This window comes from Macaca thibetana, chromosome 10, assembly GCF_024542745.1.
Source record: "Macaca thibetana thibetana isolate TM-01 chromosome 10, ASM2454274v1, whole genome shotgun sequence".
Taxonomy (NCBI): domain Eukaryota; kingdom Metazoa; phylum Chordata; class Mammalia; order Primates; family Cercopithecidae; genus Macaca; species Macaca thibetana.
In genome coordinates, this window is record NC_065587.1 from 88,378,157 (window position 1) to 88,399,769 (window position 21,613).

At 44.6% G+C, this 21,613-nt stretch overlaps 2 protein-coding genes and 1 long non-coding RNA gene across 3 annotated transcripts in view; 2 read left to right on the forward strand and 1 right to left on the reverse strand.

Annotated features, from left to right (window-relative positions):
- SLC24A3 (solute carrier family 24 member 3) overlaps positions 1 to 21,613 on the forward strand; it is a 502,167-nt gene that overhangs the window by 470,730 nt on the left and 9,824 nt on the right. Inside the window, exons 13-15 of the mRNA XM_050805789.1 lie at positions 294 to 460; positions 3,789 to 3,903; positions 5,603 to 5,715. Of these exons, the coding sequence (XP_050661746.1) occupies positions 294 to 460; positions 3,789 to 3,903; positions 5,603 to 5,715 (395 nt within the window). The remainder of the gene's footprint in view (positions 1 to 293; positions 461 to 3,788; positions 3,904 to 5,602; positions 5,716 to 21,613) is intronic.
- NAA20 (N-alpha-acetyltransferase 20, NatB catalytic subunit) overlaps positions 1 to 21,613 on the forward strand; it is a 710,789-nt gene that overhangs the window by 361,722 nt on the left and 327,454 nt on the right. The gene's annotated exons all lie outside the window — the stretch shown is intronic.
- LOC126963563 (uncharacterized) lies at positions 259 to 3,779 on the reverse strand. Its single transcript, XR_007729169.1, has 2 exons — positions 3,702 to 3,779; positions 259 to 497 (listed from the first exon to the last, which is right to left on the reverse strand). It is a non-coding gene; the product is annotated as an uncharacterized LOC126963563 (long non-coding RNA).

Sequence of the window (21,613 nt, forward strand, 5' to 3'; positions counted from 1 at the left end):
CCAAACCATCCCCCAAGTCCGGTGTTACTAAGAAGTGATTCACCCTCTCATTTCGGAGACCTAACTAGCAGGTGGGCAGTGGATAATTTTTTTTTTAATTCTGCTTGGTGTTGTATGTCAGGTTTCGTTGGTGATGGAAAGTCATTTGAATGTTTTAGGAAAAGAGCAATATAATAAGGTTTAATTCTGGGGAAAGCAGTACAGACACTTGGCAGCGCAGGGAAATAAAGCTAACTGGGGTTCTTTATTATTTTTTTCTTTTTATTTCTTTTTGGCCGTTTTCATTTTTCCAGCGGGTAAACTGGAAACAGTGAAATGGGCGTTCACCTGGCCACTGAGTTTCGTCTTATACTTCACTGTACCCAACTGCAACAAGCCGCGCTGGGAGAAATGGTTCATGGTGACGTTTGCTTCCTCCACGCTGTGGATCGCAGCCTTCTCCTACATGATGGTGTGGATGGTGAGTGCAATTGGGACCCCATGGCACTGTTAAACCTCTTTAGAGGAAAAAGAAGGGAATAAGAGTCAGGGTTTCAGCCTATAACTGTACCAGTCAGCTATTGCTACAATAAGCTGCACAACGAACCACTCCTAAACTTAGTAGTTTAGAATTGCAGGCATCGATTCTCCTGCTCACACCTTTTCAGGTTAACTGTAGATTTATCAATCTTAGCTGGGACTTGCTATGCAACTGTCTCTCAGGCTTCAGGGTGGTTGTGTTTGATTCAGGCAGCAGGTGGGGTCCATGTCTACTCCACATGTCTGCTCATTTTCTTTGTACTAGAGGCTAGCTACCTGGGATATTCTCTTCTCACAGTGCATCATTAGAATGCAAGAGAGTACATGAAAACACGAGATGCCTCCCTGGTCTTCTCCTGGCCCTGACTTACCATCACGTCCACTCACATTTTACTGGCCAAGCCCCACATCAATGGCATGGGGGAAATGTACTCCACCTGCTCCAGTGGGAAGAACAGCCATGTCTCAGGGCAAAGGACATGGAGGAAAGGCATGAAGAATTGGGAAATGGTGATCAATCCCTATCAGCAACTTAGTTTCTTCAACCAGACAATGAGGCATTGCATTAGGTGATCACTCAAGGGTCCCTTCTGAGGCTAAAATAATGAGTCAGTGATTCACATTGGTTGATTGACATTGACTGACATTAGTTGATGACATTGATTCAGTGGCTTTGACATTAACAAAGCCATTTTAGGAAACCCAGCCTTCCAGAATGCATTGCCCATTTATGGCTATGCTTTTTTAACGGGGGAGCAATTCCAAATCATTAGAATTGGCCAGAAATTAAAAGGCATGGCAAAATAATGCAAATCCAAATTTATCTTGCCTTGAGTGTTGGACAGAAATGCAATATAAATCTGGAGATTTAAACTCAAGAGCTAAAAAGAAGGTTCTGAAAAAGGTATTTTGGTAGGACCAAAAATACCCAGAAAAATTTTGTTACATGGATTGCAAATTGGTAAACCTGACACAACTAATTCATAATCTTCTCTTTCCTCAATATCACAAACATTTTTTTAAAACCCAAGGTTTATAGCCAGGGGTTTCTCCCTCATCCTGCATTCACTAATGTTTTTATCTGACATATGCACCAAGTGCCACCTCTTATCTGGGTTTGGGGGACAGTGTTGGCTGTCCCTGACCTTAAGGTGCTATGTGATTTTCTGTGCAGTCCCCTAACCAGCAGTCTAACTGACCTGACTCATCTGAGGTTCAACCTCCTTCTGTTTGCTTCCTTTGCCTCCAGCGGAGGTTCTAGTAAGTCCCAATCAATGCCCAGGACTAAGGGAGAAAACTAGGAGAAGCCGGAGACCTGGTCCCAGCCACCTGAGCAGTCTGCTCCCCTGAACTCCAGACTGAGCCACAAATATGATCATGAAAATGATGAGCCAGAGGCCAAGCCTGGCTGAGCCAAACCAGATTCCTACAGGGACTGAACTGAGGGTTAAAAAGGAAAAACAAGGTTTGGCCAGGATGCCGGTAGCTCCATTTGCTGCAAAGCAACAAAATAGAAACAGCGTGTGTTTCTGCAGCTCACTTTCCTCCCTGGAGACTGGAAGTCAGAAAGCCCTGTGGCCACCCCAGGTTCAATTCTGTTCAGTTCTGCTCAGTACTGAACAGAAATGAGCTGCATTCTCTGGTTTGAAAGGAGGCAAGGCAGGCATCTGTATGGATTTCACTCACATCCCCCCAGTCTTTGAACAGGGAAGGAGGGATTATGGCCTCTTTGGAGTGAAGTCAGGGTTCCGGGTGTAGGTGTCTCTCAAGGGCTGGCCCAGGAGGAACTGTGAGAAGAATGTGCTCCTCACAACATGTGGTTTGCATTTCCTGTAGTTTTATGGAAAGTGGCATCCTAAAATGATCTAACAGTTTCAACTCTTGTGAGTTATCTTCTCCTTGGGCCCACGTGCAGGGAATATGTCTCTTTTTCCAGTTACCTCTTTTTTTGCCACCAGCTCCCTCATCATCTGCCTCATCAACTGCTTTTGTTTTTTTAAGCATGCTTACGTTTGCCTTTTCTATATTTGCATAAGTTTAAGCGGTACAAGTGCAATTTGTTACATGGACATATTGTGTGATGGAAGTGACGAAGTCCTGACTTTAATGTATCCATGACTGAGATAATGTGCCTTGTACCCATTAAAGTAATTTGTCATCACCCACCTCACTTCATTCTGTGCTGAATTTAAACTGGGGTGGCCTCTGGCCTTCCTGACTTTCAGTCTCCAGGGAGGAAAATGAGACGCAGAAACACAACATTTCTGCGCCTGACCCTTCTGAGGCTCCATTGCCTATCGTCCCACACCCATGTCCAAGTGTACACATTACGTAACACCCACTTATGAGTGAGAACATGTGGAGTTTGACTTTCTGTGTCTGAGCTGTTTCACTTAAGATAATGGTCCCCAGAAGCTATTATGATGAAGATGGACGAGGACAGCAAATTGCTACCAAGCTTCAAGGAACAGAGAAAAGGAAATGCTAGCTACGGCTTTCTCTTTTTTTTTTTTTTTTTTTTTTTTTTTTTTTTGAGACAAGGTCTCACTCTGTTGCCCAGGCTGGAGTACAATAGCACTATCACAGCTCATCGCAGCCTGAACTTCCTGGGCTCAAGCCATCCTCCTGCCTCAGCCTCTCAAGGAGCTGGGATCACAGGCATACACCACCATGCCCAGCTAATTTTTAAAATTTTTTGTAGAGACAAGGTCTCACTATGTTGCTCAGGCTGGTCTAGAACTTTTGAACTTAAGCAGTCCTCTCAACTTGGCTTCTCAAAGTGACAGGATTACAAGCATGAGCCATTGTGCCCAACCTTAGAGTTATGCCTTTTCTGACAAGTATGGATACTGTCAAATCCAGCCCCTTTGCAGTTCTTCTAAATTCCTATTATGCATCCCCCCTGACATGGACACTCAAATTCCAAGCAAAGCATCCATCCATTCTGGATTCCTCAGGGCCATCCGTAGTTCAAATATTCTGTCCCAATATTAAGAAATTCTATTTTCTCTTCTCAAACCACCCACCTCACCTGAAAAGAACAAGTGAAAAGACCAATGTTTTGTTGGAAAGCATGGGTCCTATTATAGCACTGTCCCCTGACCTGCAGCCCCAGCCAGCATCCACATAGTATTGATACAGAGAGCAGACATTGCACCCCACAGAGATAGCCCAGACGGTACCCTGTTGTGAGTCTCCATCAGAAGAACCATGGGCCGGTGGGGCTTGAGGTGACCCCTCAGCTCACCATCTCTTCCTGCTCCTTCTAGGTCACAATCATTGGTTACACCCTGGGGATTCCTGATGTCATCATGGGGATCACCTTCCTGGCTGCCGGGACCAGCGTGCCTGACTGCATGGCCAGCCTCATTGTGGCCAGACAAGGTGGGACTTCCAGTGGCAATGGGGAAGGAGGGAGGGAAGAAAAGAGGGAGGGAGGAAGGGAGGGAGGGAGGGAAGGAAGGAAGGCAGGAGGGAGAAGAGAAAGGAAGGAGAGAGAAGAGAAGAAAAGAGGGAGGGAGGGAGTGAAGGAAGGAAAGAGGTAAGGAAGGAAGGAACGAAGGAAGGAAGGAACGAAGGAAGGAAGGAAGGAAGAGAGGGCCTCTCTACCTGGGGTACCTACCTGGCAATTAACAAGGTTTGGAAGGAGGGAGGGTGATGCCATGTTGGTTGAAAGGTTTCCTGGGATCAGAAGAACAGAGAAATGATCCAGAAGGTCCCACCCTTGAGGAAAGCAAAGACATTTCCAGGTAGCACCCGTAGCCTCTTCTGGAGGCTGTATCACCATCCTTCTATTATTCAAAGTAGTGGGAAATGTACTGACAGCTAACCTTTGCTGAGTAAAGCATCGCAGATGCAGTATCTTATTTGATTTAAACAACAGCTCTGTGAAGTAAGCATAATCATACCCCCATTTTATGGACAAGAAAATTGAGGCTTAGAGAGGACAGATCCCATCCCTAAAGCTGACCCACCTGCAGTGCCCTCTGAGTGACAGGTCCCAGAGGTCAGTTTTCAGAGTGTGACAGATCCTTCCCTCCTTCAAAGCCAAGCTCACAGGCTCACAGCTCACTTTCCCAAACAGATGCCCCAGATGGTCACACCCTTCTGCAGCACTCATTCTGATGCATCTGCCTGATTTATGCTGGAGGGCATTTGTTTCAAACAAATGTGTGTTGAGCTACAAAACTTAGCCCAGTATCCCATAGACATCCTCAAGAAGCTCTACTATTGTCTACACTATTGTTCAGTTATTCTGAAGAAGGCCTAGAGACAGTGCAGGGCAGTTGGAAGATGACCCAGTGTGCAGGTGTGATCTCGGGAGTCACTTTCTAGAATGGTTGAGTTTATTCCTTTCCATAAGGATGTCTCAGAATCTCCAAAATCCTTGAAATCATCTGTATTAGTGTGTCTCACATTGCTGTAAAGAAATGCCTGAGGCTGAGTAATTTATCAAAAAAGAGCTCTAACTGGCTGACGGTTCTGCAGGCTGTACAGGAAGCATGGCAGCATCTGCTCAGCTTCTGGGGAGGCCTCAGGAAACTTCAGTCATGGTGGAAGGTGAACGGGGAGCGGGCATGCCTTACATGGCAGGAGCAAGAGGGTGGGGCGAGGTGCTACACACGTTTAAACAACCAGATCTCACGAGATCTCACTCACTGTCACAAAGCTGGTACCAATGGGGGATGGTGCTAAACCACTCGTAAGAAACCACCCCCATAATCCAATCACCTCCCGCCAAACCTCACCTCCAACACTGAGGACTACAATCCACATGAGATTGTAGTCCTCACAGGACTACAGACACAAAGCATATCACTGTATTTGGTTTTTTGAATCACTTATATTCAGTCAGTGATCATGTTTGAAGTAAAGGTCAACCATTCAATAGAACGTGTGTTTCTATGCTTGATAATTGGTGTCATCCTTTCACATGGGTGATGGCCTTGAAAGAGAAGCACATATGTGAGCTTGCAGAACCACACTCTGGCTGTGAGATTAAAGGTTTGGGAGAGTCCTATGTGGGGCCCCTGCACTCTCCTGGGTTCCCTTCCCTCACTTAAGTGACCTCTTGTCGCTGCAGGGATGGGAGACATGGCCGTGTCCAACTCCATTGGGAGCAACGTGTTTGACATTCTGATTGGCCTCGGTCTCCCCTGGGCTCTACAGACCCTGGCTGTGGATTACGGATCCTATGTAAGTGGTTTTCTCCAGGACTTCTCCTGAAATCCAGGGCTACGTGGACTCTGTTTTAACAGCCTTGGCCACAGGGTCTTTGTCTCGGGGCAAAGGGGGTGTAGAAATCGTAATATTGAGGGGAAAACAAATTCTCCTTGTCAAAGGCCTTCCTAATTCAGGCTTGCAGGGACATTCAGGACTTTAGAGCAGGGGCCAGCAAACTTTTTCTGTCAAGGGGCAAATACTAAACATTTTAGGCTTTGTGGGCCAGAGGATGTTTATACAGCTCTTCAGCTTTGCTGCTGTAGTAGAAAAATGGCCATAGACAACAAATAACCAAATGGGCATGTCTGTTTCAATACAACTTTCCTAATAGAAACTGAAGTTTGAATTTTATATCATTTTTATATGTCATGATATATTACACTTCTTTTGATTTTTGTTCCAGCCATTTAAATATGTAAAAACCATTCCTCACTAGTGGACTGTGCAGAAACAATTGGTGGGTCAAATTTGGCCCATGGGTCATAACTTGCCAACTCCTACTTTAGTGTACTTAGACTTGCTTATTACAGGCTAAGTGATGCATGTCAGAGACATATTGGAGAGATGCCATCCAGGTGGGCCACTGAAAGGGCATCGCCCACTACAGGGGGTCACAGAATTCCAAATAACTCTTCTAAGTTCTGCAGCCCAGAGGGTGAGACTTTTGCAATCAGGCTTTTACGAATTGACTCACATCAGCCAAATTCACAAGAGTTTGATGTCTAGGATAGAATGTCAACAGATGGTAGTAACAGATGGTAAGATATATAAGGGCTGTGCAGAAAGCATATGCTTATTTTGGATGATATGTTCTCTATATTCCTGGAGAAATATCTTATGTGGGAGTTATTTTGGGCATCCTATGACCATCCTCTAATTCAGTGTTTCAGGAGTACTCACAGATTACATTCATGGCTAAGGTTTATTATAGCACAGGATATGGGATAAAAGGAGCTGGAAAGTGAAATGCATCAGGAGAAGCCCAGCATGGTCAGCTGCAGGCCTCTAATTCCTTCCCTAATGAGTCACACAGAACGTGCTTTCTCCCTTGCAGGGAACATGCATGAGATGTCTCTGTCCAGGGAAGTCCACTGGAGGCTGAGGCTTTTGGGGAGGGCTGGTCTGGTAGGCGCATTTCTGCTGCACGAACAGCCGTGATGCCTGAATCTCAGAACCACAGCATAGATACCAGGTAGACATTATACAGTTTGCCAAATGATCCTGACAAGTTGGTACAGCATGGCCTATCGCTTCTGGGGTGCAAACCAATGTCATCAATTGTAACATCCCAAGGGTCACATTCATAGGGGTTGGCCAAAGGTCAACCATGGTTCTGGACTCTCCTGGAGGTATGCAAGGATTAGATAACCAGGCCTGCTGTGTCAACAACTTTCACACAGAAGGTCAAAGTATTGTTTTATTTTTCAGAGTAAATGTTGCTAGCTACTGTGTTACCAAAAACCCCAAAATTCCACTGGAGTAGCCCAACAAGGGTTTGGTTTTTTACTCAAATTCCACTGCAGATATTCCCATCCTGGCAGCTCCCATGGGCTCTTCCAAGCAGAAACTCAGGGTTTGTGGCACAGTCTATCCAGTGGTTCTACCATCTTAAAGTCCTTCTCCCATAGCAACACAGAAAGCAGAGAAGGCAAGGGCATGGAATATTATGTAGATCATTTTCTGATGAGGCCCAGAAGTGGTATCTGTCCCAACTGTTCTCATCCCACTGTCCACATAAGTTACATGTGCCCACTTGGATGCAAGAAGGATCCAGGTAATTAGTGTAGTGTTGTGCCTGAAATTCATATAGCCACATGTAGCTTGTGGCTGACTGTTGGACCCTGCAGCTCTAGAGGATTAAATGACAATCCCCCAGAGTCTAATCCATAGATAACTATTAACATTTCAGCATATTTTTCTTTCTCTAGGTTACTTTGTATAGCTAAGATGATCCTATAAAGCCAATTTTATACATTGCTTTTTATACTTCCTGTTATATCAAACATGTTTTCCTCAAAATCTAATTGGAAACATCATCTTCGAGGTGACCTATTATTACAGTCTGTTCCAGAATTTACATAATTATGCTGCTGATCTTGGACACTTATGTTGATTCAAACCTTTCACTGTTTCAAGTAGTGACACCACAGACATCTTTGTACATTAATCTATAAGTTTTAGAGTTGTACATAGATCTATACTTTTCAAGTTTACATTTCAAGTTTTTTTTAGATGATTTTTCTCAGTGTTGGAAAAGTTCCATAAAAGAATGACAGATTGACATTCCAGAATGACAACATTTTTTATGTGGTTATTTGTCCAGATTCATTCCTGAAGTTTTGAGACAGCTTTATGACACCCTCGTATCCTGACCACAGGAAGCTCCACGAAGGCTGACATTGAACCTTTCACTTGTCTGTCTTCTTCATGGCACACAGTATGGGGCAGGCACATACTCAAGCCATGAAAAGCCTGTTGAATAAATGGGAATCCATGTTTAGCTCTTCCATGGCCTTTCTATTCACTTTCACCAGCAGTGAAAGTTACCTTTCATGAATTAGAGGGACACTTCAGGTCCAGGCTGAGACATGAGGGCATGAATAACCTTGTAATTTGGTGCCTCCCAAAACATATTTTTATTTAAAAAAATATTTCAGCATTTATTTTCAAGATGAGATAAAATGTTTCGTGAGCAAAGGGTGGAGATAGGAGATGACTGGTTTCTTCAGTTATGCAGTCTTCCCTTGTTATCAGGCAGTTCAGCTCTGAACTCAAACTTGCATATCACGCTCTGAACAAATGCTTTGCAGTTAACACAGCCTAACTTCTTTAAAAACATTTAGTGACTTTCTGTTCCTACTCGGTCATACTTGACAAGGAAGCCAATAAAGATGCTCCTTAGCCAGATTCAGAGTGCTGCATACAGGGGTCTGATGAACTCATTGGCAGTCCAACTGGTTTATTCCTCAGCTTGTTTCACTTCCCCATTTACCTCTTATCAAAGTTACGAGGAATTAAAAATCAGACCTATCTCAATTTTAACTGCTTTGTGTCCCTCTGTTGAGGACTAGAAGACAGTGGTTTAAAAATGACATCCAAAAGAAAAAGAAAAAACTGGGTTCTAAACAACCTGATAAATTCATCCGTGCATAATATATTTTTACCAGGATGACTCTCCAGTGAGAGAGAGACAGGCAGGACCAGAGAATGAGAAACTTTCAATGTCCTTCAGACCCATGGTATTATTTCTTATTTTACTTTGATTAAAGGGGACAATCATAGAAGGTGAAATCAAAAACTTTCAAAACAAAATGAAAACTCACCCCAGAAGCAAACTAGTTTATCTTACCAACTTTGAAATCTTCCTGACTAGACATGGATATCAGGCCTGAAATTCCAACTCGATTCAGCACACCATAAATCATTCCCCTAATGATCTCTCCTCCTTTCCTCTCCTTCTGACATTCCCCTAATACTCTTTAGAGAACAAACAAATTAAACGTTATTCTTCTATCAGTAATTCCCAGAGCTATGAAAGCATACTCTTTCCAGATCTCAATGTCTACTGACATGGTGACATCATGAAAACAAAAATTCAGGCTTTAGTGGATGTTTGGCCCAAATTCATGTTTTTCATCTGAAGATGACATAATTGGATCACTGTGGTCATTCTGCTGGAATTGTACAAGAGCCACATTAAGTCTTGAAATTGAAGATCTACTTTATCCTTGGAGTCAAGGGGGAAATGCAGGAGCAGAAACCACTCTGGCTTGTTATGATCAATAGCCATGACACACACAAGAGTCCTCTTGGGGGAGACTTGGTTAGGAAGACTGTAGAGAAAGGTGTGTCATGTTGTGTTTCCATCCAAATGCTGCTGTTTCTGTAATCAGTGCAAAAAACAAACAAACAAAAAAGATCGTTTTATTCTGGGGATACAAATATCCAATGTAGACCACTCTCTTGAAAGTAGAAAATCAGTAATATAATCAATAAACAGTTTATGAACTCCAGGGAAGTCAAGGAGATTCCATTTGATATATGGTATGAGGTAGGGATTCAATTTTATTATTTGGAACATGGATATATAGTTGTTTCAGCACCCTCTGTTGAAAAGGAGATTTCATTTTGAGCTTTAAAAATTCAATGGAAAAATTTCTGGTTAGCTTATTTTTCAGTAATAATCACAACCTAGGAACTACTAGAAAGCCATGATTTGGTTAAAGCTGTGAATGTTGCATTTCATAAGTAATGCTAACTTCCACTATTTGGAAAAGTTTTTATCCTGAGTCAAGACTAAAATGTAAATGAACAAGAAACAGGGACAGATTAACCTGGTGAACTGAATCAGGGAGGTGAGAGTCATAAAATCAGCCCCAGATCCTAGTGGCATGCTTTAATATTTTGCTTTCTTCTTCTTTTATTCAAGTAGTTTGCTCTCTTTCCTTGAGAGGGCATTTAATAAGGGAAGAATCCCTATGAACAGAAGAACCCCAAATGCTCCCCACATCCTAAATCCTAATCCTTATAAGCTCTCCCCAAATGCATCCTCACACTGCACATAATCTCTTTCCACATCCCTGTTGACCCGTCCACTTTCCTCCTTGTTTCACAGTTATTTACCACATCTCTCTCTGCTGTTAGAGTCTGAGTTTAAGGCCTCATCCACTTCATGTCTGCCACCAATATCCATCTTACACATATGTAGGGTCCAACCCCACAGGGTTGGTGGGTTTTTCTCCCCATGTGTGGAGAAGAGAGATTGTAGAAATAAAGACACAAGACAAAGAGATAAAAGAAAAGACAGCTGGGCCCAGGGGACCGCAACCACCAAGACATGGAGACCGGTAGTGGCCCCGAATGCCAAACAGCACTGATATTTATTGGATACAAGACAAAGGGGCAGGGTAAGGAGTGTGAGCCATCTCCAGTGATAGATAAGGTCATGTGGGTCACATGCCCACTCAACAAGGGGCCCTTCCCTGCCTGGCAGCCGCGGCAGAAGGAGAGAGACAGCTTACACCATTATTTCTGCATATCAGAGACTTTTAGTACTTTCACTCATTTTGCTACTGTTATCTAAAAGGCAGAGCCAGGTGTACAGGATGGAACATGAAAGAGGACTAGGAGTGTGACCACTGAAGCACAGCATCACAGGGAGACAGTTAGGCCTCCAGATAACTGCGAGTGGGCCTGAATGATGTCAGGCCCTCCGCGAGAGGTAGAGGAGTAGAGTCTTTTCTAAACTCCTCCGGGGAAAGGGAGACTCCCTTTCCCGCTCTGCTAAGTAGCGGGTGTTTTCCCTTGACACTGACGCTAGCACTAGACCCCGTCCGCTTGGCAACAGGTGTCTTCCCAGACGCTGGTGTTACCGCTAGACCAAGGAGCCCTCTGGTGGCCGTGTCCGGGCATAACACAAGGCTTGCACTCTTACCTTCTGGTCACTTCTCACTATGTCCCTTCAGCTCCTATCTCTGTAATGGCCCGGTTTTTCCTAGGTTATGATTATAGAGTGGGGATTATTATAATATTGGAATAAAGAGTAATTGCTACAAACTAATGATGAATGATATTCATATATAATCGTATCTATTATCTATATCTAGTATAACTATTCTTATTTTATATATTTTATTATACTGGAACAGCTCGTGCCCTCGGTCTCTTGCCTTGGCACCTGGGTGGCTTGCCGCCCACACAATAGAAGGACATTTTGTTTGTTTAAATAGAGAATAAATTTTATTTTTTCAATTGCAGCAGCAAGCAATCCCTTTGTACATCGATAGCTCCTGAGATCTTTGCCATGTGTCAGCCCAGTTAAATAATTTATATTAATGGTGGTGATCCTGAGTCATTCAAGCAAAAGTTAAGTTGTATCTCATACCCTCTAGGATAAGCATCAAGTGTATGATCTATTTCAGAGTGAAATATTTCATCAAAAATAGTTAAGGAACTAGCCTACAGAGAGGTAGACTTAAATTTTCCAGAAGCTTTTGCTTGTACAGACTATGCTTCTTTGACTAATAATGTTAGGTCAAAATAGTAACAGTATTTGGCCCAACCAAACTATGCCTTTTGGTTTTTTTGGAGGCTGGGGGTCCCAGAAAATGGCTGTCTGAACTCAGACCACGTGGTTACAGGGGCCCCCCACCAGGGGCTTCTTTTTTTCTCTAGCTCATCCTTCAGGTATCAATACAGATGTTGAACTGGGATTTCCCAAGCCTGGACCAGGTGTCATGCCTGTGTTCAGCAGTTCTCATCAGAGTGCTTACCTTTACCCCTTGAGCTGAGTCTCCCCCTGGAGAAGTGACCTCCCTGAAGACAAGAACTGTGCTCATCTTATGCATTTTTTATTTCCTCTATGCCTAGCTCAGTGCCTGGCACTTGTAACATATTCCAAAAATATTGGATGGATGGATGGATGGATGGATGGATGGATGGATGGATGGATGGATGGAGAGATGGATGAATGGATGGAGAAATGGATGGATGGATAGATGGATAGATGGATGGAGGAACATGTGTGAGCAAAGAAGAACAAAGCAGTAGGATGATTTGAGAAGAGAGCAGGGGGCAAGCACAACAGCAAAAAGAATAGCTAGAATTCACTGAGCATCTAGTCTGCACTGGGCACTGTAGGGACACTGTTCTCATGGTCTCATCAAATCCTTCCAACGCCTATATAAGGAAATGATTATTCTTTCAACCAGGGCTTATTATGCACCCACTATATGCCAGGAACTTGTCAAGGCAATAGGGATTCAGAAGTGAATAAGATAGACAGGACCTTTCCTCTTAGAGTATACATTGAGTGGGAAAGGATAGACAATACATACATGAGCAAATGCCTGATTGCACTAACTTCAGAGGACAAAAGCCTTATGCAGATGATGAAATGAAGTGATGTTTTAGAGAGTGAGGTGCAGGTGTCACTCTGTATTTATTGAACAGGAGATTAAGTTCTGTGTGGAGTCATGAATGACAAGAGCCAGCCACGGGAAGAGAGGGGTGTGTGGAGAGCAGGGGAACATTCTGAGAAGGAACTGTACTTGCAAAGGCATTGAGGCAGGATGTGTCCTAGAACGGGAGGCATGCTGGGCAGGGTTAGTGTGGAGTAAGGTGGGCAGGGGTCATACTGGGCCACCAAGACTGGCCACAGGGCTCAGGTTTCATGCTAAATCCAATCTAGTTCTTACCTCAGTTCTGCAGATTAGGAAACCAAGTGGCAGAGGTTAAATCACACAGCCAGAAAGAGGCAGAGAGGAGTGCTTTCCTCAAAGCACTGACAACTACTGCCAAAGCAAATCATGCCACAGCGGTCACCCTTGCATAACTCTGGGCTCAGAGGAGACATTTCAGACCAGATCCATCCCTGAGTTGGAATCTTTGCTAAAAGACAGGGCGGGGTCTGCTTATTAATGCTTAGGTGGCCTCTTCAACTTCATATAAAGAAGCGAGCAGCTAGAAGGGGAGCAAATTCTGATCCCCAGTTTTCTATCCCAAAAGTACCAACAGGCATCATGGGGGCTGCCCTCATTGCTGCCCTGGGCCATGGTAAATGATATTTTTACAGGGAGTTTCTGTCTGATGGTTGGAGGAACTGCTCTGGATCCTTTGTTCAGTCCCTGGTCCCTCCCTGGCTCTCTTTGGGTGCCTTCAAGTGGCCAATTCCTCATGCTCAGCCACACTGGGCAGGGTGGGGGGACATCACCATGAAGCTCATACCGAAATGCAGACGTTATTTGGAAAAATAATCCCAGGTTCATGGAAAAGCAGATCTAGGGCTTATTTGCTGAGAGCATTTTGATCTGCCCTCTTCTCCACCACAAGCTTTTCCTAGGAGAGGCTTTATTTCCAAAAAGACACTCGAAAGCCTCCTTTCATGTAGCATGGTAGTGACCGCATGACATCTTTCTGCATCTCTGACATCAGAACTGAGCAGCCACTGTGGGTTTAATGGCCTCTCCTAACCTCACAAGGGACCTGCCAACAATTTTGAAGCAATTTTTCCATCTCATCTAGATGGGATTTCCAAGTCATAATTATCTGATAATTACCATCCAGACAGCTGTTTTGTGCATGGCATTAGGTTTAAGCATTTGGCAGGGAAGGATGAATGCAGTTTTACAGATTTTGACATTTCTTAGCACCTTGTGGCTTGCTCAGAAAGCAGCTAGTTACCTAAGTGCCCAAAGTAAGAAATCTTTCTAAAAGTCAAAGCTTGGAAAATGAGCACTTCTTGTTCCATTATGGTGATGAACGTCTGTTCCACAAGCTTTAAGAGAGCTGAGAAAGTCTCATGCAGGCTCCAGGAAGCCAGGGCAAAGCACATACTTCCAAGCTAGGGCTTAGAAATGTAAAATAAATCTGAGATGCAATGGAGGGAGGGTGTCTGTCTCTAAGCAAGACCACCAGAGTCCAGAAAAAACAGAGACAAAGAGAAGAGCTGTCCAGAAATATTCTCGCCCCACACTGTCTGCCTGGTTTATTCTTTCTTTGACCAAGCATTAATTGAGTGCCTTCTGTGTACTCCACTAGTAACCACTGGAGATGGTGCAGTAAGCAAGACAGGCAGAAGCCTATGCTCCTGGACATACAGCTATGGAAGGAGAGAATTGCATAAGCAATTCCAAAACAAGATATGATGCCTGCTTTCCTAAGGGCTGCTTATACAGAAGTTTAGGCAGTGTATGGCAGCGATCAGGGGATCTGGAATGCTGGGGTGGAAATGACAGTTATTCTGAGAATCCAAGATTATCAGGACAAGCAGGTGAAGAGAGATGAGAAATTTTTTTTCCAAACAGAAATAAGAGCTTGTAGAACACCAAGATATGGGAAAACTTGTTGCACTGAAGGACCCAAGGGCTGCTTCTGTGGCTGGGGGGAGTACGGGAGGGGTGAGGAGTTGGAGAGTTGAAACAAAGTGGCAGAAATGAAACTAGAGACAGAGAGAAGCTGCATGGTAAAGGCCATGGTAATGGAAAGAATGAAGGGTACATGAGAAGGAGAGGTATAGTCATGTGTGCCTTTTAGAAAGGAGATTCTGACAATTCCATAGAGAAAGCATTAGAGCCTGATGAGACTGATGGCAACAAGATCAGTTATAAGGCATTTGCAGGAAAGAGAAAATAGGGTGATTGGATTAGGATAGTTGTATCTGTTAGCTATGGTTACTCCATATGCTAAGTAACAAAAGGCAGGCATCCATTAGCGTATATTTCTCAGTCATACCTTTGTGGCTGACAAGTGTGTGGCTGGTCTGGGCTTGGCTGCAGGCTTCATATGAGTCTGCTCCATGTGCCTCTCATTCTCTTTGGACCACTGGCTTCTCAAGACAGTCTTCTCATGATGTGTCTCAAAGAAGACACATCCTGTTTTGCTCTTCTCAAAGCAAGAGCACAAGAAGACGCACCCAGCTTCGGAAACACATTTTGGATTCAGGCTCATATCAGGTCAGCTAACACCATTGGCCAAAGAGTATCACACAGCCAAGCCCCAAATCAGGAAGCAGAAAAAATGCATCCACCCACCATGAGGTTATGGAAAGTGTGTGGATATAAAACCTATTATGGGGAGAGGAAGTGAGACCAGCAGTTTGCTCTGCCTCCACAGTAGCTGTAATACTGGAGATCAGTGGAAAGCTAAGCAAGAGACTACAGAAAAAAATAACAGGACCTGGTAATTGGTTTAACTTTAGCCCCTAAACAGCTGTTCATGCGGAGGTGAGTCGGGAGAGGCAAGGATTTTGTAAACTATTGCAAAATTTCCGGGTGCTATTATAACTACGATTGAGGATTTTAGCAAGGCAAGGGCATGATTCACTTTACATTTTAAGATTCCATTCAATGCTGTTTGTAAATGCACAGGAGGCAAGAGTGGATGAGGGGAGACAGGTCAAGGAGCTGATGACAAAAATAGATTCTTTTTAAGGGAGAATTAATAAGGTTTTCTGACAGATGTATGGAGAGGGTAAGAAGAAGAATCATAAGTAACATATGATTCTTTGCTTGGGCAACTAAGGGTATTGTGGTGCCATTCATGGAGATGGGGAGACAAGCTGGGAGATGAGGAACACATTTAAGGTGAAATACCAAATGTTCCATTTAGGACAAATAAAGTTTGATATGTTTGCGGGTCATCGGAATGGAGATGTCAAGCAGGTAGTGGAAATGATGAGTCTGAAGTTCAAAGGCAAGGTCTTGGTTGCAGATATGAACTTGGGAGTCAAGAGCATTAATTGCAAGTAACAAAGTAAGAAGGTAAGTGTAGATAGAGGAGAGGGCCTAGAACATGTTGTGATGTTGGATGGGGGAAGAAACAAACATTCACTGAAGGAGACTGAGGAAGGGCCAGCCAGAGATGTGGAGAATCAGAAGAAAGGGGGCCACAGAGCCAGAAGAAAGTTATAAGGAGGTTGGAGCAACCAAGTATATCAGACCTTGTCCAAGGTCCTTCTTCTAAGGCCAGCACTTTCAACCAACCATCACCTCCTCCAAGAAGCCTACCCTCTGCCAAATTTAGTACCTGTATGACAGCATGGGGGTATATTCTGTGATGTGTGTGCCTCCCCCTTAACTCCCTGAGGGCAGGAACTGTATCTGACTCAACTCGTGCTCCTTAACACCTAGCAGAGGGCTTTCTGTGGAATGAATCAATGAACCCATTAGTTTTTGATATCTCCCACGTCTTTCATTCTCACCTTGTATGGCAACCATTCCCAATTCAGGCTCCCAGCACCAGGACACTGCTCCCTCTGCTAGAACCAGCGTTCCCTTTTCTGCAAATTCCTTCCCTCGCCCCCAGGGACAGTAGGGTGCTGGAGCCAACTCATACAGCCTCCAGAGAAGCGATCATGTGCAACTCTTCGTAGCTTCCTCCAGTGATGCCACGTTGGTAGTCTGAAATCAGCCGTGATGGCAGTATTTACACCACAGAAACAGGACCGTGTCAGAAGGCCACTGCTAGGGTCTTCTACAAACTATCCCCACAGGAACTAGATAGGTAACTTGGGGATTGTGTATGATGTCTTAATGAATGAGGCCTCTCAAGATTATTCAAGCATAGCTCCTGGGAGCAAAAGTATCACCACCCAATTCCCTTAATATTGACCATTGAGTTTCAGGCTCTATGTCAGGAAAATTAGGTGATGCCCGGGGGAAGGAAGGGTTCTTCCAGATCCTACTGTGGAAGGGCTTACCTAGAAAGCCGAATCAGTCTCTTTGTTCATCACACTTTAGGTCCCTCAGAAACTATTCATTTCTAAGATGAGGGTCCAGGGTAAAGAGTTTATTGAGGGGGAGCAGTATGACAGTGGAGAGAGAGAAGGAGGGAAGGCAGCTCACAGCAACTGTTCTAGCAAGACTATTACCACAGTGGGCACCCAGGGCTGACTCCCACAGTGGGAGTCTGGGAAACAGGGGACAGCTTCTGTCTCAGAATGACTCCATCCGAGAGGCAAAGGAGCTTGCACCCACTCCTCAGAGTCATTGGCTGAGAACAGCTTCTAGGATTGCTCGTTTCTTGGCACTTCTGTGGTTCAGGAGAAAGTCCTAGGCACGGAGGCAGGAATGGCTGTTGGGAGGCAGCTGGCACCCACCAAAATGGCACATCAGGGAGATGGGGGGATGTGGGTGAGTACTGATGGCAACTGCTACAGGGGCATCTGTGATTCTTAAAGTTCATTCAGGACTCTTACAAACATGGTAGGCAGACATGGTAAAACCCTGTCCTACTAAAAATACAAAAATTAGCCAAGTGTGGTGGCACACACCTATAGTCCCAGCTACTTGGGAGGCTACTTGGGGGGCTGCGACAGGAGAATCACTTGAACCCAGGAGGAGGGGGTTGCAGTGAGCTGAGATCATGCCACTGCACTCCAGCCTGGGTGACACAGCAAGACTTCATCTCAAAAAAAAAAAAAAATTTGCTAGGCAGGAAAGGTCCAGATGCACTTCTGAGGGCTCTTAGAGGGTAAAGGGAGGCTATACCCTGGATTTCTGCTGTGCCTGGCAGAGTATAACAAAATTGAGAATTTAGGGTGCAAAGCCCAACTCTAAGTGCAGACCTGACCCCTCACCAACTTCATAAACTTGACAAAGTGGTTTAACCTCTCTGAGCCTCAGTTGTCTCATCTTTCAAATGTGGAGAACAAAACTCACTCTGCATACTTCATGAGTGGCCACTAGAAGTAAACGCACTGTGGTACTAAATGACTAAAGGACTTAGGGATGCAACTGTCATGAAATTGCTTCTTTTCTGTGGGCTTGGTCACTGTCTTACCTCATTTAATTGTTCAAACAAAGAGATTCCCACCCAGTGATATTATACAATGTAAAGCCACAGCTGGGAACGTCCATTTGGAAACTACACCCAAACAAGTGTAAAACTACCCAAATAAGAAAATGTGAAATGACATGCCACATATGTTCCAAGTTAGAAATAAATTAGGAAAAATGCCGGGGCTTCTTATTTTTCCTAAAAGAATTTGTTGGTTGGGTCGAGCTGACCACATGCCATAGAGAGATTTTAAACTGTAGTACTGGGGAAATCAGAATCTTTTAGGGTGGGGGTATGGGCTCTCCAAAGGTAATAGGGTTCAAAGAACTATTTTATGAACAGCAAGTATGCATGAAACTTGGTATGAATGAGTATCTGTGTCTGCATCCGTACTAAAAAATATACATGCACTGTGGGCTAAATTCCTGTTGACTTTGGAAATAGCCACCCTCCTGTTTCCTCCACAACAACTGCCAAGAGGGAATTAGAGAATGAAAATGCATGCTTCTTAAGGCAAGCAATGAAAACAGCATTAAATGTCAGGACTGAACAATCCAAGATGTGCCTCACATGCTCTCAGATCAGTATTGCCTTGAAGATTTTCTGCACTGGCACTTAATGTTCCTTGTGTCTGTGAAGCAGGGAGGAGGGAGATGATCTAGTTCAACACTGTGCAGGCCTTTCCAAAGGTCATTCACGGATGAGAAGGGTTTGGTGATATCATTTGGCTTAGCATGCCTCAAGAAAGTGTTTTGCTGCCTTCAGGAAAAGTTACTGGGATGATGAAAATGTTTTATATTTTTGTTGAAGTGTGGGTTACATGAGTATATGCATTTGTCAAAACTCATCCAGTAGTAAGAACACTTAAGATTTGTGCATTTTACTCTATGCAAATTATGCCTCAATTAAAAAACAATTTGGTGCCCTCTTGCTTTGTTACTTGCAGAGATCAGCTTAAAGCCAACCCTCACCATGGCCTGTCTCCCAATCAACTCTCCACTCTTGCCCTTTGCTGTGCAGCCTCACTGCCTCCCAGTATGCACATGCATGCACACGTGCATACACACGCAGGCAAAGGCACACACACATACGCACACATGCAAACACATGCTGGCAAACGCACACACACACGCATCCACACATGCAAACACACAGGCAAACGCACACACACACACATGCAGACACACACAGGCAAACGCACACACACACGCAGACACACGCAGGCAAACGCACACACATGCAGACACACGCAGGCAAACGCACACACATGCAGACACGCAGGCAAATGCACACACATGCACACATGCAAACACATGCAGGCAAATGCACGTACACACATGCAAGCACATGCAAACGTGCACACATGCATGCATACATGCAAACATGCCACACACATGCATACACACATAGGCAAAGGCACACACACATACGCACACATGCAAACACATGCTGGCAAACGCACACACACATGCAAACACACAGGCAAATGCACACACACACATGCAGACACACACAGGCAAACGCACACACACACATTCAGACACACGCAGGCAAACGCACACACATGCAGACACACACAGGCAAACACACACACATGCAGACACGCAGGCAAACGCACACACATGCACACATGCAAACACATGCAGGCAAATGCGTGTATACACATATGCAAGCACAAGCAAACGTGCACACATGCATGCATACATGCAAACATGCCACACATATGCATACATGCAAGCAAGCACAGACATCCACACATGCAAACATACACAGGCAAATGTACACACATACATGCAAACATGTGCAGGGAAATGCACACATGTGCATGCTCACATGCAAACACATGCACATATACACACACGCATGCTAAGAATCACCAGCAAATGCTTTTTTTTTTTTTTTTGACAAGAGTTTCACTCTGTCGCCAGGCTGGAGTGCAGTGGTGTGATCTCGGCTCACTGCAACCTCCGCCTCCCCAAGGTTCAAGCAATTCTCCTGCCTCAGCCTCCCGAGTAGCTGGAATTACAGGTATGCACCACCATGCCCAGCTAATTTTTGTATTTTGAGTAGAGACAGGTTTTCACCATGTTGGCCAGGAATGTCTCGATCTCTTGACCTCATGATCCGCCCGCCTTGGCTTCCCAAAGTGCTGGGGTTGCAGGTGTGAGCTACCGCGCCTGGCAGCAGATGCTCATTTTTTTTGTTTGTTTTGGAAAGGGTTTTGCTCTGTCACCCAGGCTGGAGTGCAGTGGTGGGATCACAGCTCACTGTAGCCTCGACCTCCCCAGCTCAAGTGATCCTCCCACCTCAGTCTTTCGAGTGACTGGGACTACAGGCACATGCCAACAGAATTGGCTAATTTTTATTTTTATTTTTTTGTAGAGATGGGATCTTGCTATGTTGCCCAGGCTGGTCTTTAACTCCTAGATTCAGGCAATCCACCCACGACACCTTCCCAAAGTGCTAGAATTACAGGCATAAGTTACCATACCTGGCCCAGATGCTCATTTAAACATACAGTATGTGGAGCCAGGGACTGGAGGGGTGAGGAAATTAGGTGCTAGAGTGAGGAAAAACTCACAGGCCAGGCATCCGCCTTCTGATCATTTGGACCTGCTGGTCTGGTAAGAACGTGCCCCAACCCAAGCACAAGCAGGATGACATCAGCACCATATGGACAATGGTGAACTTGGAAGAGGCAAAAGGACTTAGGGCGGGATGAGCAGGGTAGAGGTGGGAAGGAGGTGAGACCCCCACCTAGCTAGACCGAAAGTCTCAAAGAGGGTTCAGGAGTGTGCTTAAGGTGCCAACTACAGAGAAGGGGTGCAAGGATGTGAGATAGTGACATGAGGTCCTTAACAGAGCTCCTGACCCTCCTCGCATCTTCCTTAATGGCTAGCCTCTCAGGAAGGAGGAGCCCTACAGGCCTCTTTTCATTTTGTTTTTGAGTTATAAAAGTAATATACATTAATAGCCCAAAATTGGAAGCAGCCCAGATGTCCATCAACAGGAGCATAATTAAACACACCATGGCATATTTACACTGCTGTAAAAATAAATGAGCTGTTGATGCAATGAAAACATTGAAAGAGTCTTTTAAAATGATGCGGACATAAAAGAGTCCACGCTGCAGGATTCCGTTGCTATGAAGCTCTAGGACAGGCTGAACTGCCCTGTGGTGGAGAAACAGGGCAGTGCCTGCCTCGGGCGAAGTTTGCGGGAGGGCACCCGAGAACTTTCTGGAATGACGGAAGTGTTCTGTGTCATGGTAGAGTTTGGGTTGCATGGGTGTATGCGTTTCTCAGAACCTGTTGAATGGTACAGTTTTGTTGTGGGAATTTTACTATATAAAAATGGCATCTAAGAATAAAAGACCCATGGACTGTGAATGAACTCTACTTAATGAGATGCAGACAGGAGTGCTCAGGGGTGAAATGGCCTGGTCTCTGCAGTTTACTTTGAAGTCCCCACAAGCACATGTGGACATGCCCTGCTTTTTTTAAAAAAAAAAAAAAGATGGCCGGGCGCGGTGGCTCAAGCCTGTAATCCCAGCACTTTGGGAGGCCGAGACGGGCGGATCACGAGGTCAGGAGAT